The sequence below is a fragment of the Artibeus jamaicensis genome, unplaced genomic scaffold (genome assembly GCF_021234435.1).
Source record: "Artibeus jamaicensis isolate MK-2021 breed Jamaican fruit bat unplaced genomic scaffold, CSHL_Jam_final scaffold_833, whole genome shotgun sequence".
Classification (NCBI taxonomy): Eukaryota; Metazoa; Chordata; class Mammalia; order Chiroptera; family Phyllostomidae; genus Artibeus; species Artibeus jamaicensis.
This window is the reverse complement of record NW_026522056.1, coordinates 23,413,865-23,433,525: the sequence shown is the minus strand read 5'-3', so window position 1 is coordinate 23,433,525 and position 19,661 is coordinate 23,413,865. Positions and strand designations below refer to the sequence as shown.

Here is a 19,661-nt window from a genome sequence, read left to right as displayed (position 1 = left end):
TTTGTTTCCCTCTTTCCAAGGAAAGATGCTTGATGTCTATCTCTAACACACTGATAGGCCCAGGCGCAGAGGACATGGGCGCCTTGGGATCCCTGCCATTGGCCTCCAGGGTGGACCCGTCCCTCGGCCACTGCTTCAGCTTCATGGACCTCCCAGAGAAGCCCACCACAGCCCCTCTTTAGAAATTCTAGGAGACTGCACCCTTCAGAAAGCCTTAGCTTTCCGAACAAAGCTCGCTAGGAGAATTCACTGTGCGGAGCATAATGAACAATTATTTAACAGCTTCTGCATCAACGCAGTGCTCTCATTATGCGGCCTATTTTATCCTTGTTTTATACATACAATGCTAAGGAACAGTCGTGGTGCTAAGGGTTCAGTAAACCCCCTGCTTGCTTTTAAGTGAATGCTGAACGCGTGCTCCTCGGGGGTACCAAGTATTTAAAAGAAAAATGTCTGCCATGTACCCTGGTCCTTTACCAACTACTCCTGAGAGCTTCTCTGACTACAATTTGCAGAGAGGAGAGGTTGGAACACGGGGTCTTGGGCAAACTGAGGGAAGTGGGCCTGGTGCATGAAAAGGCAAGCGTGGGGTTTTTAGCTCAAACATCAGTCTCTTTCCAGAAACTGAACTTAGTCCCCTGGAGCAAGGAATTCAGTTTGCCTAATGCGCTGGAAAGAATCACAGGCCTCTATTCAAGTTGTAGCCCCTTCATGTATTTGCTTTGTGACCTGGAGCAAGTTACATAACCTCTGAGTCTTGATTTCCTCACGCGTAAAGAAGGACTAATAATGCCCATCTCTTGCTTCGCCGACTTCAACAGACTGGCAGCCCAACTATATTTCCCTTGCATATTCTTCCCCACTTCTCAACGATTACTTTGGATCTGCCGACTGTGATCAGAACTCCAGTCCTTCAGCCCTTTCAGCTGACGACCTTGTGTTCTATCCAACACTGACAGAAACAGAGCTCTTCAGGAGTTCTCCTAAACAAACTCCCATTCCTCTGTGTATCTGGATTTATTCTTCTACCCTGTCCTCACCATGTTGAAGTCCCTCTATCCACGAGTGCTCTTGATCCTGAGCTGTATCTTCAAAATGTTGCCACTCCACAGACACGTCCAGTCAACACCGGAACATTCGGAAACCATGTGGCATCTTTAAAAATACGTAAATCTTCGTCCACCTGCTGCTCCAGCCCCACCCTGCCCTTCTCTTCTCCCCTTACCGCCAGCCCTCCTGGACGGGCCAGTCACGATTTTCCTTTCCTTACCTCTCAGTTCTCCTGTTACCACCTGGCTCCTTTCTCATGACTCTCCTCTGCTGCCACCCCTCGGACAGCTGATGTCTTCCGGAGCTACCCATTGCTATGTCCGCAGCATCCATGCATACCCTTCTGTCCTTACATTATTTACCAGTTCATCCATCCCTCCTCATTGACATACTCTTTTCCCTTAGCTTCTGGGATTCCACTTTCACGTGCACTTTCTCCCTGACTTTTTGGTGGTGACATTTCAGTTTGTGACGTCGGCTCCCCTTCCCCTACTCGATCCCCAGCCGCGGCTGATTCTCAGGACTCTGCTCTTCTCAAAATATAGTCACGCTGGGTTCGCTCCTCCACTCTCCTGGCTTCGCTTGCATTCTGTGTGCTGTGCTCCCAAATGAAGTACAGCCTGGACTCTCTCCTCGAGCGTCACACATCGACAATAGGAAACCTACCCAAGTGGCTTTGGAGCATGTCCACCTGTCTGTCTTCCAAGCATCTCATTGTCTAAAATGGAATCCATCAACTGCTTGCATTATCTATTGCTGCATAACAAGGCACAGCAAAACTCAGTGCCTTAAAAACACAATTTGTTATCATCTCACATGGTTCTGTGGATGGACAAGGCCAGTCTTGTGTTTTCGCGTGGGTCTCTCATGCAGCTGCTTTCCGATGCCAGCTGGGTCCGAGCGGGCAGTCCAGGGCGGCTCGTTTACCCGGCTGCAATGGATGCTGCCTGTTGGCTGGAGTCCCGTGGTGGCTGTCAGATGAAGCATCTCAACGTGGCCTTCTAGGTGGTTTGTGCTTCTCAGAACATAGCAGGTGGTTCTGCAGAAGAGAGTCCCAAGTGGGAGCATTCCAAGAGGCAAGGTTTCTAGGATATTGGACATTCTTAGGTGTCACTTGAATCATGTCCTGTTGGTCAAAAAAGTCAGTAAGATCAGCCCAGGTTTGTGGAAAAAAGAACCAAACTTCCCCTCTTCGTTGGGGAAATGGCAGGGACGTGTTTCATAAAGCACGAGAGGTGGAAGACACTGTGGCCATCTTTGGAAAACATTTGGCGAATCATCCTCCTTTCCACAGTGGCCTCTCTTTTAGGGCCTTCTGGATCAGCCAGTGGCATCGTCATTCACCTGGTCACCTAGGCCAGAGGTTGACATCATGCCCGACTCTTTCTCCTCCCGCGTTCAGTCAATCTCCACATCCCGTCACTTCTGACTCTGAAGTATCTCTTGGGTTCCACCGTCTGTCACCGGGATTATAGAAGCCACTTTCTGTCTGGGGTGCATGTACACAGTCTCGCTCATCCTTTCTTCAAAGACGAGTTTGAGACATCAGGATCCTGCCTGACCCCCTTCAATGACCCAGTTCTAACCTAATGACCTACAGAGCTTCTCACGGTGTGGCTGTTCATTACCCCATGCTCTCGTGAGAGAGAGAGAGAGAGAGAGAGAGAGAGAGCTGGTGCATCGGCTTTTGAACCAAACCATGTGGTTTCATATCCTTGTTCGGATCTTTAATGCCTTTGGTATTTGAAACAAGTTGCATAGCTTCTTTGTGTCCATTTTCTCATCAGTTAGAATATTTTGAGAGTTCATTGTGAAAACTTACAATGGTGTAGAGCACAGAGTGGGTGCTTGGAAAATGCTGGTGATTACTCATATTATATTTAATGTATACTTTCTTTGCTAGAATATAAAGCAAAGATCATTATTTTTCCACTGCCCTGTCCTAAGCTGTTAGCATAGTTATTGGCATGTAATAGGCACGCAACAAGTATTTGTCCAATGAACGAAAGAAAGTAGTATGATTAAGTGATACAAACCATATAAGGCACCCTTTATGATGCCTTCTATAAAGTATACACAAAAGCAAATGTTGATACCATCTAGCAGTTAATAATTTAAGCTTTGTGCCTGGTTGGTGTGGCTCAGTGGATTGAGTGCCAGCCTGCAAACCAAAGAGTCACCAGTTGGATTCCCAGTCAGGACACATGCCTGGGTTGCAGGACAGGTCCCCTGTAGGGCTTGCACGAGAGGCAACCACACATTGATGTTTCTGTCCCTCTCTTTCTCACTCCCTTCCCCTCTCTTTAAAAATAAATAAATAAAATCTTTTAAAATAAAAAATAAAAAGAAGAATTTAAGCTTGGCCATTGCTAGATGGTTTTAGGCAAATTACCTTAACCAAATTCCTGTTCCTCGTAGGGTAATAGGGAGATTTAAATCAGGTAATGCATGTAGGCTGCTAGGCAGTGGTTGGAACATGACAAGTACTTGGTACATTTTAGTAACTTTTTAGTTCCCTCTTTTTTCTGCAATTCAAGATTACATAGTTGTGTTTTTGTAGCAAATTCTTAAGAAGATAGATCCTTAAATCAGCATCGATGATATCCTCTAAAGCAAATACAGAAATCCACCTCTATGTTAGCTATTTGTATTTTTGTTTATTTGGGTTTTGGGAAAGGAATCTTATCCTTAATCTTGCTTTGAACGCATAGTGCTCATTCGTGCCACATTCATTTATTGAGCATATATTACCTGCCGTGCACAGAGCAAGGCTCTGAGAACACCATGGTGAAAAAGGACAGTGACAGTGGTTCCCAGAGCCTGTGAGTCTCCAGGCAGGACAGGGCTCAGCCTGCAGTCGCGGTGAACGAGAACATGCACGGTAGGGAAAAGTGGAGGGTACCCAGGCTGGACATTTCAGCTTGAGCTTTATTTGAAAAGAGCAAGAAAACAAATGCCAAACTTAGCATAGAATAATTAGGGGTAATGTAAGACAAAAGGAAAGGCCGTACATTTTGGTTAGTATAACTGGCAAATAGCTTCTCCAATCATACGTATATGTGCGCATATACACACACACATATATATACATATATATACACAATACATATATATGTAATTTGTATGAGTACAGACTAAAAAACTACATATATATGAGCATGTGTATACATGTATATGATTCATACTGTTTAAATGAATAATTAAAATTGCTTTTAATTATTATTATCATTTATCAGGTGTCAATTTTTTCAAGTACTAGACAGTTTCAGCGAACTAGAGTTGAGCAAGTTCTAGACTGGCTTGAGTTGAAGGCCTGGGGCTCATAGGGCTGCGGCGGCCCTGACTTTGACTCAGTACCGTGTGTAGTACCTGCGTTGTTGTGACGTAGCTGGGTACCGTGCTGAGTTTGTCCCTTAAGCTATGTTTGCAACGCAGTTGTGTTTTATTTCTCTTAGCTTGTGGCACGACGTTCTGTGTCCACAGTGCTAACTTACAGCCTGCGGTGGTTTATAAAAAGATGTGTTCCCTCGGAGATCTCAAAGTCAAGGTAGGAATCCAAGGTTAGGTGACTGGATGGCAGGGTGGGCTATGGACTGTCCGTAAATGGCTCACCTTGCTTCCTGCCATCTCACCTTTGGGTGCCTCTGTGGGACTCAACGTGCTGTTATCATGGAGTCAGACTTTTACACTTGGATTTCTTCTCTGCCTCCCCACTGTGGTCCTTCGAGGCCTGTTTACTCACATCACGTGCACACAGCAAACTCATGGCCCATGTGGCAGAATATTTAGTACTTTTTAATGTACAGTGGTTCTCGGGTGTCATAAGACAATGTTCAAACAGCCACCAAACCTCCTAATTACCAGTATGATCTGAAACGCTCTTGTGTCCTTCAGGGCACAGAGCGTATCTGACATGGGTAAACTGTCGTCTGTGACATATCTCAGAATACAGAGTGCTTTTTTAAGGCAGCGTCTGAAAAATACCTCCTTCCTGAAGTGTTTTCTTAGCAACCGGGTATCAGTTGCTAAATAAGGAGATATTTAGCAGCTTCGTGTGCGTGGGTTCTTTAGGTTTCCACGTTCTGACCACCGTGGTTTCGGACATTAAGGCCAGTGTGCTTGCTTCCTGATGGAAGGAAAAGTCACAAGCACAGGGGAAGACCGCGGGAGCGACTCCCACACTGGGGCACAACAGGACAGGTTGGGAAAAAAGCTTCAAATGATGCCCTGCGTGCGGTGCTTGAAGATAGGCTCCATCTCAGCCCTACTGTGAAGGCTTTCATTGGTTTGATTCCCAGCCTCCAAGCGTCAGGGCACTCTGCTGTCCTGTCTGCTTTCTCCTCCTTGTTCTCTTGGTACAACAGACAGACAGACGACCTGAGTGTTTCCTGCGGTCATCTGCAGGTTCAGGCTCCAGGGGGTGGGCTCAGGAAGGGAGGAGCGAAAGCCCAGGACCCGCCCTCCCTTTATTTCCTCGGAAGCCTGAGTTTTGGGAAATTCAAGACTTAATGAAAGGGCTGTGTCCAGGCTTCCCTAGGAGAGCACAGATGAGCTTCAGGGGAAAGGCTATGGAAGTATTTACACGCTTATCAAACTGTGCTGGTGGCTCGCTGGCTTCCAGGTGTGTTTACAATTAATGAAGAGCCCTGGGCAAGGCTAACAGGGGCGGCCACACTCGGCCACATTAGGGAAGGGCCAGGACTTGAAGAGCAACAATGCAGGATTTCAGACCCAGCCTCTCCCCGAGCTCCAGGCTCCTGGCGTTCAAAGCAGAGGCTGTAGCAGGGAGGTTGCACCGGTCTCAGCGGCCAGCTTGGTGGCCTGAAGCAGAGACAAAGCAGTGACAGACACCCGTACAGCTCCATGTCACCGACGATAAGGAGAAGTCAGGCCAGCACCTCCCTCTCAGAAGAGACGCATTCCACAACCTGAATTCAAAGTAAACTCATTCTAAATAATGTAATAATTTGAAGCAAATACATTCGATAGGCACTTAACAATGAGATTTCATAGGAAAAGTTATGGTAGGTCACTGATCTTCAAGCTATTTTTGTTCTTGGGTCCCTAACACAAAACGTGTATACAAATTTAAATCAAATGTTACTTCCGGTGACCATAATACTCTTAGGTATTGTACAAATCCTTTTCCTTTATATTGAATTATGCTTATAATTATTAGTTGTGCACACTTAACTGAAATCATCGTAATTATTACATAAATATGTTGAACATTTTCATAATTATTAAATATCAAAAGCAATGAGAACTTCTTCAAATAGTATATGTATTCATGGATGAATATCAGTTACGAGAGCACAGCAAGATTCTGTACCATTTCAGTTCCTGTTTTCTTTCCTTATAAATGTCTACATAAGAAATCTTGCAGCAAAATAAGCAGTTGGAAATGGAAGGATTTTTTTTAGAGTGATGTTATTCAATTATGTGAAATTACTATTATTCATATTCAAAAATCACATTGTAGCCACCCTGCCTGGGTGGTTCAGGTGGTTGGAGCATCATTCCATACACCAAAACGTTGCAAGTTCGATACTGATCAGGGCGCATGTGGGAGACAACCAGTCGATGTTTCGATGTTTCTCTCTCACACTCTTTTTCTCCCCTCCTCTCTCTCTAAAATCAATCAACATATTTTTAAAAATCACATGGTAGACTATTTCCAGAAAGTCTATGTAGTGGTCTATAAGTTGTCAATTCCATCACATTTCTTCTTTAGTTTTATCAAAGCAAACCCTTGGCACCTACCTACTTTCAAAAAGACTTGTTAGAGTTTTCCCAGGCCATTTCTGTTTCTGTGAAGTAGACCGGCAAAGGCTCTTTCTCCCAAGGCTGAGCAAAATGCTGCTCCTGACACCTGTTACTCTTTTACTAATTGGCACTTTGTTTAATCTAGTATACACAGAATTTGGTAGGAAACTGAGCATTTTGTTCATTTCAACTCAACTTTGTTATTATAATCCTTTTTGAAGGCTTTTATCATATCACCTGCTTTAAATATCTCCATTAGTTCATTTAATGCATGGGAAATATTACTATGGGATTTACTGGCAGAGCTGGTACTCCTTGAACCAAACTTAGGTTCTGTCAGAAAAAGTCTGGCTCACTTTTTCAGTTCAAATAAATGAATATACATTGCTCTACGACCAGCTGAGTTCCGAATCCCTGCCCCAGGTGGACCAGGGAGGTAGAGGAAGCACAGATCCTGGCCGAGAGCTCACTAATGGGATTAAACAATGTGTCATGGCCTGGACTGAGAACTGCTTATTTCTTCCCGATAAAAATAACTATAACTTCATGTCCCCAAACTGAAAGCTAAGCAGAATTTCTAGCATGGTTCAGTGGGTTCATGTGTCTGATTATACATGAAAAAAGACTCATTTAAAACTTATCAATTTAAAATAATGTTTCCATTTTCATATAAAAGTTATGCTTCCAGTCATATATGACGCATAGTGTTGGGATCATGACGATCTCGATTGGACTCTGGCCCTTCCGCTCACTGTGGCCACGTAACTTCCTTCTCTGAGCCTTAGTTTCCTTGTCGCAAAGTAACATCGACCTCATTGGTTTTTTCTGAAATTTAATACGAGTAATAGAGATGAAATCATCTGGCATGTTTTGGGTACTCGTAAGGGTTACTTTCATTTCTCTTTCCCCTCCTCAAGCTGTTCCGTAAGAGCTAATTCGTGACAAATGTAGATGCCTGTGCAGAAGCATCTAAAATGAGCAGCAGAAACTGGTCTCAGGTATTTCAAAATTAACTACCAATAAAGAAAGATGGGTGGCTGGTTCGATAGGGAATAATAATCTCTGGGTGGTAGAATTATATTTTTGATCTTCTTATTTAATTATATGTCCTAATTGCGCCCAAATGAATATGTGTAACTATTATAAAAGAAATATTTAAAATTTTAATGAAGGGTGCATAATTTATAATCTCTGAGTTGATACATGGAAAATTATGATTCCTATAACCCAATTTTTTACTTTTATTCCCTGGAGCATTTTCCATTACTGAATTAGTTCAAGATAAGCAGACCTGATAGCTGAGAAGTTGTTAACTGCCAGGGTTATAGACATCAAGGGGGGAAAAGGGAGGAAGTGAGGTTACCAATAATGCATTTCTGTTAAACTTTCTTGGACAACCCCCCCTCCATCTCTGCCAGGGTTCTCTGCAGCTGAGTCCTAACGCCTCTCTCCACCTCCAAGAGCCCACACTGCTGCACTTTTATGTCCTAGAAACAATGACTTCAGGTCACCTTTGGCCTGATCAGAACCCCTAGTGAGTTTCCTCTCTGCAACAGCTCTCCTTCGCAAGTGCTGGTGCCGGATTCGGCAATTTGGGGAGAAGACAGTCCTAGTGTTCACTAGTCATACGTGCTGTCCCTCAAACCGCATTCCTCTCTCTGTGCGGATTGGTTGTCAGTCACTTTTGACCCAAATGGCCGAAAACCGGACATCCGCCATGTTTGTCTGTGATCACTAGACGTGTTTCTGTGTAATCCGGAATTGTCTTTCTCCTGGTTACACACACACACGTGCATACACACAACACAGGAGTAGAAGTGCCTTTGTGGTACTGAAATACAAGTCACTCAAGTTAAGTCTACTTATGTGTCCCTTTTTAAAACATGCCGTAGGTAGTATGGCCAGTAACATGATGCTAGTGAATATATGAATCTTCGGGGAAAAGGGTAAAGTAACACTCCTTGATAGAGTTGAAAACACAAATATTAAAGCCATCGCTAACGTGAAGCATGAAGACCAAATTCTTTCGGCGGGCATTCAGGGCCCTCCACACACTGGGGTCCCCTCCCTTCCCGGCCTGACTGTCCCCAACTCCCAGGACAAGCCAACTAGTGCCTCCCACTCCTTGGAAACCTCCTGAGAGCCAAGCGCTGCGTCCAGTATAGTGCTCACCAGAGTCCTGAGGTTGCGTTGTTACCGTCCCATCTCAGATGAGAATCAGTATCTTCCCTCAACCACCCAGCTCCTCAGCAAGAGAGCAAGGATTCAAACCCACGCTTGTCCGACTCCAAAACCATTTTCTGCAACTTCTTTTCGAGGCGAATGGATCTCGCTGCTTGGTGTCACTGTGACACATGCCAGGTTTTGGGGTTTTTTTGGTTTTTTAAGTATTATTTAATTTAATTATTGTTCAAGTAAAGTTTTCTGACTTTTACTCCCATCCCAGCCCACCCCCCCAGTGCTCCCCACCTCCCTCCCATTTCCACCCCCCTTAGTTGTTGTCCATGTGTCCCTTATACTAGTTCCTATAAATCCTTCCCCTTTTTCCTCTGAAATTCCCTCTCCTCTCCCCTCTGATCACTGTCAGCCTATTATCTATTTCAGTGTCTTTGGTTATATATTGCTTGCTTGTTTGTTCTGTTGTTTAGCTTCCTGTTAAAGGTGAGATCATATGGTATTTGTCTTTCAACACCTGGCCTATTTCACTCAGCGTAATGCTTTCCAGTTCCATCCATGTTGTTGCAAAGGGTAGTAGCTCCTTCTTTTTTTCTGCTGCATAGAATTCCATTGTGTAAATGTACCATAGTTTTTGGATCCATTCATTTACTAATGGGCAAAAACCAATGCAAAAGAACCTATGCACCCCAGTGTTCATAGCAGCCCAATTTACATGCCAGGTTTTGAATCGCCACGCTCACCGGCTCTGCATCCTTGTTCTTTAGAGTTTCCCTCCGCAGAGTTAACTCCTCTGTGAGGTGTCTCAGCCACCAGCCTACAGCGTTGTCATGTGCCTCTGACCCTTAGTCATATGTTCCTTTAGATCGTCATTTAATGGATCGGTGTGTAGGTGTGTCTTTCCAACCAGGTGTAGGTGCTCCATAGCAGAAGCCGTGGGAGCAGAGCGGACAATGTCTGAGATTCTGCTCTTTGGGTTGTATTTCCTGCTGTCACCTCCTGTTCTGTGTCCCTAGTAGACACTCAAAGGGGAACCCAATGTTAAAGTAATGACTTTTCATAAACTGTCAAAGACTCTCCAATGTCGTTAAATTAAGATCGTTCACAACTCTCTGATTTGAAATGAAGTCCTCTAAATTTCAAGCTAACAGCTTCTCTGGAGTCTATCATGTACGAGAGGTCATGTAACATTATAGACTATCTGAAACAATGACCAGGTTAATGTTTTAAAAAGACAAACTTAGTAGTCAGCCAATTTTGTGACTTCAAAAAGACCGAATTAATAGAGGGTGATTTGCCCATTTTCATTCCATTCCGTAACCTTCACGGACCCTTTCTGAATGAGAGATGTGGTTTCATTTCCCGTGAAGGCAAATTACAAGACCTCCTCTACCACGGAACCCCTCAGAATAACTGAGAAAGAACCTTAGTCATGAGGGAAGGGAAAACACCACACTAAAAAAATAAATAAATAAATGTCTCTCTTAAGGCTGCAGAAATGCAGGAAGCAAAGCGTCTTTGTTCCCACAGGTTGAAGTTCATTAAGAGGGGTAATTTGGGTGTGCCTGCTAAGGCTGAAAGTGAATTTGAGGTGAGGGGCCAAAGAGGCAAAGTCTAGCAGCCCACGTCAACAATTGTGTAGAAAATAAACCTACCCCACCCTCCCTTCCCCTCCACCCTTTGTAGCTGTTCCAGCCTCTGCATTTTTATTCATCCCAATGAATAGGTTAGTGAAACTACTTGAATCAGTGCCATTGATTGGTTCTGTTGCTTGTTTGAGGATTGATTTGAAGATCTCCATAATCCATTCCGCCTTAATTTACACTTCAGTGTGTTTAGAATGACTGGTAACTGCGAGACTTAATCTCCTCCCCAAAATAACAAGACATGTAATTTGCAAGATAATTATGTTTTAAGAGATCACGAAAAACTGTAAGCGTGAGAACCGTTTCAGTAATAGGCATACCTTGGGGGAAGTCAGAGGATTTTCACTGAAATATCTTAAAGCATGTGTTCGTTGAATTAATATCTAACAACAACCCAAAAAAGCTTTTAAAGTGCAAACCATATAACAGTACTTCACTTACCAGAGGAAGATTAAATGTCTGAGCGTCTAGTGCAAAGAACTTTTTGAAAGCAAGGCTGTTTTCTTTTTTTGTTTTTGTTTTAATTTTTTCTTCTTCATTGGCTCTTTCACCTTCAGGAAAATTAAGTGGATTTACACAAGAAAATAACACCATAGATTCCGGAGAACTCGATATTGGCCGAAGAGCAATTCAAGAGGTTCCTCCCGGGGTCTTCTGGAGATCACAGCTCTTTATTGATCAGCCACAGTTTCTTAAATTCAATATCTCTCTTCAGAAGGACGCGTTGATTGGAGTGTATGGCCGAAAAGGCTTACCACCTTCCCATACTCAGGTAAAAGTGGGCTTGGTTGTCAATAAAAGGAAAACGGCTAGTTTGCATTTTTGAAGTTATTCTGTTTAAGTTTAGCTGTTTAACTCTTGGACCACTCTTGTATTTATCTTTTACAGTGAGGAGGATTTTGAATGTAGGGTTACCCTGATCTTGAGGTTTTTGAATTGGTAGGAAGAACAGCACTTTCTTCCTGGTTTGCTTTAAGCATTATTGATTGATCGAAATATACTAAAATGTGTGAGTAGCTTAATGGATTATTGAACATCATCGGAGCACCAAATAAAGCACCACGGAGTTTTCAAAGTGTTTTACAAAGATTCTGTGGTAATTTCCGCTGACCTGATTCCTTTCACATAATATACGCATAACATGTTCATCTCAGCCATGGATTCATTCTGTTGAAGATGTATTATTATTTTTACTTTATGCCACATTTGCCTTTAGTAAAGAAATTATTGGGGCATAAACATATGATAGGAACAACATCAAGTCAAGCCATAATTCTTCATCTACAAACGAACAATGAAATAAAAAGGCAAACTAACTTTATAGATGACCAAGGGTGCTCACATTAGTGTGATTCTCAAAACCGTTCAAACATTCTTACATCACAGACTCAGAGAACTTTCGCATCAGTTTGCTTGCCTGAAGACCACTTCACAATAAGAGTCACCAATGGAGAGGCACCAGCAATAAGCCCCCAGGATTTTTCATAAGCTACTATGGCATCATGGTGTATAAACTGGAAATTGCAGTTTAAAGGAGGTCCCATTATGTCTAAGAGAAATTATTTAAATTGCCTACTATAAAATTGGAGCTTAGACATTTCCCCAAGATCAACTAATATTATGTTAGTAAATACAAAAATTTCAGCAATGTAAGACATGGCTCATTTAAATTGACAATTGGATGAACTTCAAGTTATACTTGATGATCAGTTTTTTTTATCCATGGAATTTCATGCGGACTTGAGTTTGATTTATAAAATGAAGGCTGCAAGATTCTCTTCTATGCTTTATATTATATAATTTTTGTGAATAATGCCTTTTCTATCACAGAAATTTAAAATATAAAATTATAAAGATAAATTGGACATATGCTAATAAAAATTATATATTTAAAGAAAGGTGAGCAAGAAAATTTGAACATGCTTTCTCCAATGTCATTGCAGATCAAGGAAAATGTCATATACATACATGAATTGTCCAGTTGTAAAATTTTTAATATTATGCTTTGGTGTACTTATTTTTCTGACTTAACATTTTTCAAATCTATATTACTGAATCGCTTTAATCCTGGTGCAAGAGTTACTCCTTATTGGGCACTAGTGTTTGGTTTTACAGTGAAGCCGACTCCACTTTTTCTCCTAGGCGACACTAACTAGGGTGTAATAACCATATTTTCTCCAGTGGAAGTGGGCGTCTGTAATGTCAGTTGTAAGAGATAGAGTGAATTTATAACAATATTCCAATGAAATAGAAAACATATATTTTATTCATTGGAACCACATGCATGATTAAGTTATTTTTTAAAATATTTTATTTATTTATCTTTAGAGAGGAAGGGATGGAGAGAAGGAGAGAAATATCAATGTATGGTTGCCTCTCATGAGTCCCCAGCTGGGAACTGGCCTGCAACCCAGGCATGTGCCCTGACTGGGAATCGAACCGTGACCAATCCACTGAGCTACAGCAGCCAGGGCTGATTAAGTTATTTTTGTGTAATTCAAACACATTAGCTGTAAGCTAACGAATGGACTGCACAACAGTGGACGTGTCATGTATAAAGTCAAGTCCAAAGATAATTTCAGAAAAAAAGGTCCTGTGTGTCATGCACATCAAGGGTTTATTTAAAGATTGAGGGTTGGCTCTTTGCAACGTTAGAGAAATAAAAGATGCAGTTTCAAGTTTTCACACACTTTTTCTGGTGTTTAAACACAATGTGTGTCACGTCCACTGTTCTTTTCCAGCACTGTATGTGCGTTTAAGTAAGTTTAGACTTTTCCTTAAGGTCCACTGCTGTTGAAGTTCCTTTGCCTGGTTTATTCGAGATCAGCAGACCAAAGTACCATTTCGGAGTTCAGTGTTTAATCATGAAGTACGCTACAAAGCAGCCCAAATAGAACACTCCTCCGTTTCTGGGATACATTAAATAAATCAACCTGAAGTAATTAAAATGGCCCAGCCGTTCAGAATAGTCACGAGTTTTGAAAGGCTTTGCGACCCTGTATAAAATTGTCCGTTTGCTGCCAAGGAGTCGCCTGCCTTGCTTTTCCCTGATGCCCAGCTCCTCCTGCCGGGCAGCTCGGAGCCTGAGGAGGCTGTGTAACGGCCTCAAATTTTCTTGCTCACCTTTCTTTAAATGTATAATTTTATTATATACTTATAATATATGATTTTATTATATATTTATAATATATGGTTTTATTGTATATTATAATATATAATTTTATTATATTATAATATAATTTATTATATATTATAATATAATTTATTGTATATTATAATATAATTTTATTATATATTATAATATAATTTATTATATATTATAATATAATTTATTATATATTATAATATAATTTATTATACATTATAATATAATTTATTATATATTGTAATATATAATTTTATTATATTATATAATTTTATATATATTTATTATATTTGAAGGAGGCTGTGTACTCATGGGTAATAGTGCCCCGTGTCCTGTGAGCGCAGGTCCGTGAACGCTGTTTGAGAATGGGGCTGGCAGCCGGGGCTCCAAGCGCACACCTCTACGCACTTCTTGACCTTGTGACCTTGAACACAGTCACTTAACTTCTCTGCCCCTTAGTGTCTACCTGCAAAATGACAGAATGAGGTCAGATGATCTGTGAAGTCTCCTCCCCCTCTATATTCCAGTGATTTATGACGAGACTTTGCCACCACCAAAGCAAGTTCATTTACGAACACAGTTAAGTATTCATAGATTCTGAGTTCTCTGCCTTTTAGTCACTGAATTGAAGTAAGCATACAGATAGCCTGTTCAAAAATGAACCTTCATCATGTGTAAGGATTATCTCTGCAAAAGCTCCCCCAAAGTGGTGAAACTGAGTTTTGCCCCAAAATAGCATAAGATCTCAAGACTCCCCTGCACAAAAAAAATCCATGTCTCCATCTCGTCAGCAAACCACGCAAAGGAAACCACAAGTCGCTCGCATTTGCCTGTAATCGGTTACTTTAAACCCTAAAAACAAAGGTTATTGAACGTTTCTATTCCCTGTCATTTATTCACTTTTTATAGAGGTGGTTTCAGCGTGGAGTAGGGCATTTGTCTTTGGGTAGTTGGGTCACCCTCCTGAAGTGCCCCCCAACAGCCCCAGAAGAGCCTAGAACTGGGAGGACAGTGAACACCTACCTGGGGGCTGCTCCCCGCCACTGTGCCACACCCTCCTCTCCAGCCTCTCGCTGTTGTTCCTATGGTAACAGTAGTAATTGCGAGTAGTTTGAAAGACCAGTTAAAACTCAGAATGTTCTCCCTTTGGGGGTCCATTCCTTGCGTTCCACGTTACAGAACAGCAGTGTTCACATGCAGTGGGGCAGTGTCTCAGCCGTGCCGATACAAGTATTTCTCTCTGATGAGAAAATGAGTGGCTCATTTGAGATAAAGGGACCTTCCAAACGCGTTGATTTAATTTTCCGATAATTTGGGAATACAGCTCCAGTGAAATTTTTGCAAGCCAAAGAGCCACGCTGGTCATTATATTCATCCTTGTTAAGATACAAATACAAACACAAAGTTTGAATGCTAATTAACTAATAGCTTTTTGTATATTTCTCACAGTTAACTGATGCAGTTTCACCACACAGCAGAAATGTTTTTATATTTAAATAAGAACTTTAGGAAGTCAGGAAGCTAATTAGCTATTCTGACTTCTGGTTATTAGTAAGAATAAAAGTCTGTGATCAGTCCAGTGGCAACACATTTAACTGTGAATCTCAGAATCTCCGCAACTGATGTTATTTCCATTTGACTGTATTAAAGGATTCACATAATAACCTTTTTAAAAAACAGAACACTGATGAAATTCTGTTTACGGAGTCTATCAGAGAGTGGAATATTGATACTCCTACTCATAGTACTGTAACATGATGATTGATATGTATTGTACTTTACGATACCCACAGCACATGCCTCAGGAAATAAATGAAACTAGGTAAGAGACTAGAACTGAATCGCTCTACTTTTAAGAAGGGTATCTAACAAGTGCATTCAAACTCTGTTGGGAAGTCTTTGCAATGTCTTCCAAATTCATTGCGTATCTCTGCTTACAACATTTTACTCCGCTATTACGAATGATGTTACTTACTTTTAATTATCTTTAAATTCTCCCGTTAAACTCTAGCTACCCAATGTTCATGATTAATCTCACTAGAAGAAAACCGAAGTTTAACGAGGAATGACATAATAATGGGGCATGCTTACATTATTCCGTCCCTTCGGAAGCTGTCTCTTGTTTCATTTTTTTTCTTTACTTTTAATCAACGATGTAAAGGCACCTTGTTACTTGTTTGTAATCTAACTGTGACTACGTGAAATCCCACCGGTTTCTCCACGGGCTGGGGATGGACATGGCAGGTCGCGGAGAGTGGAGCAGTGTTGCAGAGGACACAGTCGGAGCTTTGAGCAGGGGGCGCTGGAGATCCCCCCACCCCACCCCAGCTCCACCCCATCCCAGACGCACGGCCCTGCCCCAGCGTCAGCCGGCTTTGTCTGTCAAGTGTAAATACTCGTGCCTTCCTAGGAGGGCTACCAGAGGGTTTAAACCATCCTGGCACGGAGTAAGTGTGCAAGCGCAGTTGTTACTCTGGAAGTGTTAACTAGAACACTAGACAGTAGTGTTCCTAGTGGTCCAAGGATGAGGCTGCTTCCGCAGTGTTCTGGGTTCATGTTTGTTTTCCCCAAACTGCCTGCCCTCACCGAGCTGGTTGTCAGCCGGATGAATGAAACGCACGTGGAAACCATGCTGCCCCGTAAGGAAAAACACAACCTGTGAAGTTTAAATGCCATGGGTGTGCACAGTAGGTGGTTTTCATCACCCCTGGAAGGGCCATGCACAGAAGACCTGTCAACCAGAACTTTTTTTAAGTGTGCTTGTTAGAGCAACGGAGCGAAAGGGGGGAGAAAAGAGAGAAGCAGCCACAGTTGATCATAGTATTTGTGACCACTAAACGCTTCTGCTTGTCCCTGTGCTCAGTACGACTTCGTGGAGCTCCTGGACGGCAGCAGGTTGATTGCCCGAGAGCAGCGGAACCTTCTGGAGTCGGAAAGAGCCGGGCGGCAGGCGCGGTCCATCAGCCTCCACGAGGCCGGCTTCATCCAGTACTTGGATTCTGGCATCTGGCATCTGGCTTTTTACAACGATGGGAAAAATGCGGAGCAGGTGTCGTTCAACACCATCGTCATAGGTAAGAATGGCCTTCCGGGGACTCTGTCCAGGCGACGGCCTCAACACTGTGGCGAATGGAAACGCAACAGTCTTTACCAGTATTTGGTGCTGCCTAGGGCGGTAGAAGCCTGAGGCTCACTGTGGGAAATTGTTTTAAATTGTTCACTTGTGAACTTGTGCTGAATGGTGAGGCCCTGGAAGAAAGTGTCGCTTGGAAGTCTGTTGGGGGAACAGGGCCTTGTGCAAACACCTGAGCATGCCTGCCTGTGGACCAGCAGTGCTGTCCGTGAGTCACGGCTGGAATAATCGAGGGTAAGGAAGCCTGCTTTGGTGCTGGAGCTAACCAGTCCTGCTTCCTTCAGCATGCAGCCAAAATGATCAAAGGGCCACCGTTGACCTTGGCGTTGACCTTGGGCCAGAGGCAGGCGACACAACCAGCGTTTGTCCTTTCTCTTTGCTTCAGAGTCTGTGGTGGAGTGCCCCCGGAATTGCCATGGAAATGGAGAGTGTGTTTCTGGAACTTGCCACTGTTTTCCAGGATTTCTGGGTCCAGATTGTTCCAGAGGTAGGCGAGTCCAATTGTCTTTCCTTAAGCCCAGATAAATAAGCCACTGAAACAGGAGCCATTCAGGAAAGGACCAAGACCGGAGAGAAAGGGGGGAAGTGGCAGGCGGCTTGTCCGGGTGCTGGCTTTTCTTTCAGAAGACGCCGCTGTTGACGGTGGTGTCGTGTTTCGTTTCACAGCGGCCTGTCCGGTCTTGTGCAGCGGCAACGGGCAGTACTCGAAGGGACGCTGTCTGTGCTTCAGCGGCTGGAAGGGCGCGGAGTGCGACGTGCCCACCACGCAGTGCGTCGACCCGCAGTGCGGGGGCCGGGGGATTTGCATCATGGGCTCTTGTGCTTGCAACTCGGGGTACAAAGGAGAGAACTGTGAAGAAGGTAAACATGTCAGTGTTTACAGAGGTCCATTGTTATCTTCGCAGAAAAGAGACAGATTAAAGTCGTAATCTCGAGTGTGGCAGACCAATCTTTTATTTCCCTCCTTATGAAAGTCGTTTTGATTTCCATACTTGTGGGTGCGTTGTTTTATTAGCATGTGAACTAATGCAAAGAACGAACACCAAAGAGCGGGGGCCCCCTTACTCTTTTTCAGTCATGGGAATAATTCCTTTTATTTTTCTTTTGAGAAAGAAGCTTGCATGTGTGTCTTCAAACCAGCGGTAGACTGTTTCTGGAGGGTTTTATTTTCATACTGATGCCAGCTTCTAAATCAGGCCTTTTTGGCATCTCTAGAAAGACAGACTATTGAACATAGTAACTAGCAAAAAAGAAAGACATCATGGGTTTGTTCACACTGTCTGTGGCGGTAATAGTCAAGATACTACACTGTGAAATGCAGCTGAATTGTTTTTTTTTCTAAAAGCAGAAAAACACCGTATCAGTTCTTCAGTCAAATTGATTTTATTGATCTGCACACACAAAGTAATACAATTAAGTCCCTGGAATTAAATTTTCAGGCCACTGACCCTACGAGTGTAAAGTTTTATTGAGTCCAATTGCTAAATTAAATCTCGTCATCTAAAGCACATTAAAGTGAATTAAGAAGGATAGAAAGTAGGCAACTCATTCATTTCTCAAACAGTCTGATGGTCCCCTGCAGCTGCCCACACTCAGTGGTTGTGGGTGAGGTCAGCCAGTCCGGTTCTGTTACAGAAAAGCCAATATTTGTTGCTCTCTGATTGGACAGAACAGAGGGGCTGAAATCTCGAGAGCATACGTGTGTACTTCATGAAAGCTACCGAGCCTCGCAAGTCTCAGTTACTTACGTGGCGTGGTTCTTAATACTTTCTTGTATAATGCTTTGCATTTTTCAGAAATAAGTCCTTTAAATTGGTAGGTGTATATTGGAGTATCCGACACGTTTCTAGAAATGAGGCGGGGATTTCACTCTTCCTTCTGTATGTACTGCGCATGGCATCTCCTCGGTTAATCATGAGGCGGTCCTCTGCTCTTTACCCCAGCTGACTGCCTGGACCCCGGCTGTTCGAACCACGGGGTGTGCATCCACGGAGAATGTCACTGCAACCCAGGCTGGGGCGGCAGCAACTGTGAAATCCTGAAGACCATGTGTCCGGACCAGTGCTCTGGCCATGGGACCTACCTTCAGGAAAGTGGCTCCTGCACTTGCGACCCTAATTGGACCGGCCCAGACTGCTCCAACGGTGAGGTTCATAAACAGAGTGGAATTGAGTGTTTGGTGTCGTTTAGCTAAAGATCAGGATGCAGTGTTTAGAACACCCATTAAATTTGACATAGAGTTTATTAAAGTGATTGTTTATCTCTGGCTGGTACTCAGCTGGTTGGAGCATCATCTTGTAGACTGTAAGGTCGCTGGTTCAATTCCAGGTCAGGACACATGCCCAGATTTCCCATTCGCTCCCTGGTTTGGGACGTGCAAGAGGCAACCACCCGATGTTTCTCTCTCACATGCATGTTTCTCTTCCTTCTTTCTCCTCTCTCTAATATCAGTAAACATGTTCTCAGGTGGGGATTAAAAAGAAGTGATTTTTTTGTAGAAATAAATATTAAAAATAGTGAAATTACCTTATAAAGAGGAAAGAAACAGGCTTAATCAATTCATCATTAAAATGTCTTCTTTAGTGTCACGATGAAGAATAACCTCTCATTTCTGGAAATCGCCCTGTCTTCTCGATTCTCACAGCCTGTGCAGGGCTTAGGAGTCTAAGCACCTTGTCTCAGAGCAGAGAAGCCACTTTTAAAAATTAGTTGAGAACATTAGGCTAAACATGGTCACAGTCAATAA

At 43.0% G+C, this 19,661-nt stretch overlaps 1 protein-coding gene across 4 annotated transcripts in view; it reads left to right on the top strand.

Moving 5' to 3' along the window:
• Nucleotides 1-19,661, top strand: part of TENM3 (teneurin transmembrane protein 3) — a 558,635-nt gene that overhangs the window by 435,194 nt on the left and 103,780 nt on the right. For all 4 annotated transcript variants that reach the window (XM_053659855.1, XM_053659853.1, XM_053659856.1 and 1 more), the window contains 5 exons: nucleotides 11,195-11,409; nucleotides 16,646-16,856; nucleotides 17,301-17,402; nucleotides 17,582-17,776; nucleotides 18,859-19,059. In XM_053659855.1, the coding sequence (XP_053515830.1) occupies nucleotides 11,195-11,409; nucleotides 16,646-16,856; nucleotides 17,301-17,402; nucleotides 17,582-17,776; nucleotides 18,859-19,059 (924 nt within the window). The remainder of the gene's footprint in view (nucleotides 1-11,194; nucleotides 11,410-16,645; nucleotides 16,857-17,300; nucleotides 17,403-17,581; nucleotides 17,777-18,858; nucleotides 19,060-19,661) is intronic.